The sequence below is a fragment of the Haematobia irritans genome, chromosome 4 (assembly GCF_050003625.1).
Source record: "Haematobia irritans isolate KBUSLIRL chromosome 4, ASM5000362v1, whole genome shotgun sequence".
Taxonomy (NCBI): Eukaryota; Metazoa; Arthropoda; class Insecta; order Diptera; family Muscidae; genus Haematobia; species Haematobia irritans.
This window is the reverse complement of record NC_134400.1, coordinates 20,180,287-20,185,445: the sequence shown is the minus strand read 5'-3', so window position 1 is coordinate 20,185,445 and position 5,159 is coordinate 20,180,287. Positions and strand designations below refer to the sequence as shown.

Below are 5,159 nucleotides of genomic sequence, written 5' to 3'. Positions count from 1 at the left end.
AAATTTTCTATAGAAATAAAATTTCGAGAAAATTTTCTATAGAAATACAATTTTGATAAAATTTTCTGTAGAAATAAAATTTCGGGAAAATTTACTATAGAAATAAAATTGTGACAAAATTTTCTTTGGAAATCAAATTTTGCAAAATAAGATTTTTTTTTGTAAAATTTTCTCAAAGAGTTTGACAGATTATTTTTAGCTCAAGTGGCAACCGTGGTTACACGTCTTCTCTTATCATCTCTGTCAGTCATAAATGTCATCTTCTACATAGTCATTGTATCTATTTTAATATCTCTTGGTCTCCTTTAGTTAGAAACTCTCCAAAATTAGTTGGTATGTAACAATGTAGATTTGTACGACCTAAATATAAATCTTCTCTTCTAATCTGCGTTTTAAATATCATCTTTTCACCACTATATCTTTAATTTTATCTCTCTCTCGCTCTTTGGACATACATCTACATAGTGACGAAATCTTCCTTAATATGTCTTGAGCTTTCTAAGTTAGAAATTCTCCAAACTGTGTTGATATCTGAGGATGTAGATGTCTACGAGTTAAAAAACTCCTCTTATCATCTCCATATTTTATATTTCTCCCCATCTCTCCACTATATCTTTAATTAATTTCTCTCTCTCTCTCTCTCTCTCTTTCCATCGCCATTTGGCTATACATCTACATTGAATCTTTGAATCTATTTCAATATCTCTTGACCTTCTTTAGTTAGAAATTGCCCGAAATCTGTTGGTATCTGACGATGTGGATGTGTACGATAGTAAGCATCTAGAATATGTTGAGATAGATGCGAGGATTCCGTATGTAAACGTGCTGTGGGTGACGGTGATAATGATGACGATGATTTGTTCGATGGCATCGATGCTATCGATGGTGTCTTCGATGAGTCCAAAGTGATATAACCTAAAATCCATGATTTTTTCAATTTATTCAAATCCTCTGTGAGATGTTTAATTTCCTCTTCCACACGATGATCCCGGCTTGATTGTTTCGGGACATGTAGGGGCTCCAGTTTACGCAGTTCATCTTTGAGGAATTTTGATTGTAGAGCTATATTCTGTTCTCGCTGTTGACGCAAACACAATGAAAGATTTTCTATTTCCCTTAGGGAATCATGTGAACAGCTGGTGTGCGTTTGTGAACTATTAGCCACACATTGTTTGAGAGCATCTTGCACCCTTTCCAAACGATCCAATTTGTGCGAATTATTTTCAAGGGAATTCAATAGCTTAATTTGTTGATTTTGCAAATCTTCAAGAAGATCCTCCATTTTTTCGGAAATTTGGGACATGAGATCGGCATAGGTTTGTTGTTGTTTGTGCAAATGTTTTTCGGCCATATCTTTGCGTATTTGCAATTCCGAATAATCGTTCTGTTTCATTTTGGCCATATATTTGAGTGATTTAATTTCCTTATCTTTCTCATCGAGATGATGGTGCAGAAGTTTGATTTCCTCATAATGTTTCTTCACCTCATTGGCCTGCTGTAGTATGGTCAACTCCTCGGAACGTACATAGGTGGTGTTGAGATTAATGGACAAAGCCTTTTCCGACTCTTTGATGAATTGTTGGAATTCATCCAATTGCTCTTGCAAAATGGCTATGGCATTTTGGAAAAAGCCCACGGGAGATTTTTGATAGCCCTCTGGAGCCATTTTATTACAATTGAAATTTATGATGCGCCAAAGTCTTTCATGATCGATAGCTATATCGTTGCCAGTACCTCCCGATGCTACTATTCCGCCCGGTCCTGAACTCTCCGATTTTGATGTATTGGCTATATCCTTGGTAGCCTCACGGGCTGTCGCACTTAGCAGGTCAATAAGGCGTCCCAAATGGTCGTTACGTTCGTGTAGCCTTTGCAATTGAGGCCATTGCAGAGAACCGAAACTGATCGTCTTACTGGGTATTTTACGTTGTAACTGCTTCAGTTGGACCTTGAAAGCCCGAACATGCTCCATTAGGAATTGCATACTACAGAAGGAGTCCGTTTGTTCATCACCCAATTGAATAATGGTGTACAAAAGACCCGCATGGGTATTCACACAATCCAAGGCCACATCATAGACTTCAATTAGGCTGACATAAAGCTTCTGCTCATCGAAGAGCTCTGCCAAGTTCTGCGAGGCAAAAAGATTGTTCAGCAGTGTATTGAAGAAACCCGAGGCCCTTTCCAATGAGTCGACTGGGGTATTCTCATCGAGAAGTCCCTTTTTGAGCAAACGCAAGAGATCATCCAATTGTTTCTCTTGTGATTCCATTTCACCCCGATAGATGGCGGCATGCGTGCATATCTCATAGTCACAATGATTGAGAGCGAATTCCAATTGCTGTAAAATCATTTTTAACGATCGCAATAGGTACAAGCATCTGGTCCGGAAGGCAAAACGATGTACGGAATAACCTTCAAAGATGGCATCACGACCAAATTCACACGATGCTGGGAATTTCTCATGTATACCCGAGCATATGATATCGATTTTTTCCATACACCTTTGCAGAACTATCAGAATGAGGATGACATCATGGGCTCCACCCCTTAGCAAAAGCTCTTCTGGTAAGAAGGCTTTCAGATACTCATTTTGCAGTTGAACCATTTTCAATTCCACCGAAGCCAATTGTAACTCTAAGGCACGACCATAGGCTTTTGTGGAGGCAAAGATCTGTTGAAAATCTACACCGGGCATAAATTCTTGATTGGAGCTGATGCTATTAAGCTCCTCTGAAGTAGAAGCTGTAGCCGTCGTCGAGGCAGCTGTAGTCAAAGCCATTTGTTCTTTTATCTGATCGCGCTCGTTTAGGGTCTTGACCAATGCTCGGAATTTCATAATGGTACAATCACGTTCATATACCGTTTCCAAGGCGGAATCTTTTTCCTGTTGCAGGGTTCTAATATTGGAGTTGAGCATTTCAATTTCTTCACGTAAATCCCTTTCCAATTCTTGATTGCTTTCGATTAACTGTTCATGGATTTCTTCCAGGGCTTCCAATTCACTGACCTCTTCCTCCAGTAAGCGTACCCGATCCTCCAACTCCAGCTTGGCATCGGCTAGAGTGGCAACCATAGTCTCGGCTCCCAAAGCAGCATCAACCTGTTCGCGTAAATCCATAATATGGGCCTCCATGACATCGCATCGTTGCGTAAGAAGCTCTTTGGTCTTCTTCAGCTCTAGAATTTCGGAATTTTTCGTTTCCAATTCCTTAAAAGCTTTCATCGATTGCTGCTTTTCGTCCGTGAGGACATCGCGTAATTTGATCACCGTCTCACGTAGCCGTTGATTATACTGTTCCAGTTTTTTAATTTCCCCATTTGAAGAGATATTCTCGTCTTTCACCAAGGCCATGTGATTATTATCCGAACCACAGAGGTAACGTTCATTTTCGGCCTTCAGGATCTCCACATCCAAGGTTAATTCCTCGCATTGCTCTTGGGCCAATTCCAATTCCAGCTGCAATGTCTCGGCCCTCTCCTCAGCCATTTCCTTATCGAGTGTGAGTAGTTCGATATTTTCGGCAGCCTCATCCAGATCACGTTGGCATTTCGATTTGGTTTCCTGTGATTCTCTTAACTCTTGCCTAAGACGTGTCAGCTCACGTTGCAAATTGGATTGTTGATCCATTATTCTTACCTTGAATTCCAGTAATTGCTCATTTTGTAATCTCAGTCGTTCCATGCCTTGTAATTTACGTTTATCATCAGATTTTTGAGATTTTAACTGCTCAATTTCTTCTTCCAGTTCTTTGAGGCGTGACTCCAGTTGCTTATGCTGCTGTTTGAGATCTTGCAAGTTAGTCGAGCTGCTGGAGTTCAAAGCCATGCTGCTAAATGTGGGTGACCTTATCGGTTGGCCAGGCGTAAATTGGGGCCGTAAAATCTCTAAAAATCCGGTCTCGACGAATGAGGAACGTTTGGCACAACAAAATGATTCCGAGGGACTCATTGAGGTCTTACTACGCTTAGGGGCCAATGCTGGTGGTGGTCGTAGATTCCTCAATGGTCCTGCACCACCTATATTATGTAAAGACACTTGACTGGTACTGGGCTGCAAAGGAGTTGGGGTTATCTCCTTGGGCTGATTGATTTTGGTGGTTCTCAAGAGATTCGTCGATGTGGGCATTTTTGGGACTTTTTTTACTACCAACGAGTTTTTATCATCACTCTTAGACACGGTCATCGCCAGCGAAGTCATAGATTTCATAGGAAGCTGGGCAGTTGCCGGCGTAGCGGTGGCAGAGGCAGTAGTCCCAGATGCAACAACAGTAGCAGCATTTGTATTTGTTGTGATTGTTGCTGTAATTTCTCGCTGCATTACTACCATTTGATTTATACCATCGCCATTACTACCTCTACCACCCACTAGGCCAGGCACCCCCACATTTGAGGGTTCTTGTGGCGGCTGCTGCTGTGACTGCTTCCCTTGTGGCCTCATTACCTTTGTTGATGTCTGCTCCATTACTCGGGGCATTTCGTTCGTGACATTTGCTTTTTTCATTATCAATTGTGTGGGACGCACAAATATGCCATGGTTTTTGGGACACTTAAAATATGTGGTACCCTTGACTTGACCATCATTCTTGCCACGCTCCTCGTTTAGCACAACGCCTATCCATCGGCCAGGAGCAAAATTTGTTACGCCAATATATGCAATGCGACCCTCAAGTTGTTTTCCTGGTATTTCTACAATTTGGCCAACTTTAAAGTTGCTATTTCGATTATTCATGATTCATGTCATAGTTCACTTGGCCGACATATTTCTTGCGTGTGCAGCAAAAACACACACACTCACATATATCCCCAACAGTAAAAAAATAGGAAGAAGCACAATATTTAGTTTAGCTTTTCAATTGATTTTCTATTTATTTTCATTGAGAATATTAAATATTCACTTTTTTCATTATAAAATCAATATGGTTAACTTTCTTTTATTATATTTTTTCACTAAACTTTTAAGCAATTCGTTGGTGTTAAAGAAATTTTCTCAATATTTGACAAACACCCTATCACTGTCATTGGCAGTGAGATATGAAAAAAAAATAAGAGGAAGCATTAACCATCGTATGGAAGAACCATAAAAGAGAGCTCTACAGAGAGAGCGACTATAGACAAAGAGAAAATATGGAATGTTATTACGTGTATTGGTGGGCTCT

At 40.3% G+C, this 5,159-nt stretch overlaps 1 protein-coding gene across 1 annotated transcript; it reads right to left on the bottom strand.

The window, feature by feature from the left end:
• Nucleotides 1-211: 211 nt before the first annotated feature.
• On the bottom strand, nt 212-4,788 carry Dred (Dctn1-related). The gene has a single exon (XM_075304979.1). The coding sequence runs from the start codon at nt 4,730-4,732 to the stop codon at nt 692-694; it is 4,041 nt and encodes a 1,346-aa protein (XP_075161094.1). The 5' UTR covers nt 4,733-4,788; the 3' UTR covers nt 212-691.
• Between the last annotated feature and the right edge of the window lie 371 nt (nt 4,789-5,159).

Coding starts and splice junctions, on each gene's coding strand:
- Dred (XM_075304979.1), bottom strand. CDS start 4,732: ATGAATAATCGAAATAGCAACTTTAAAGTTGGCCAAATTGTAGAAATA.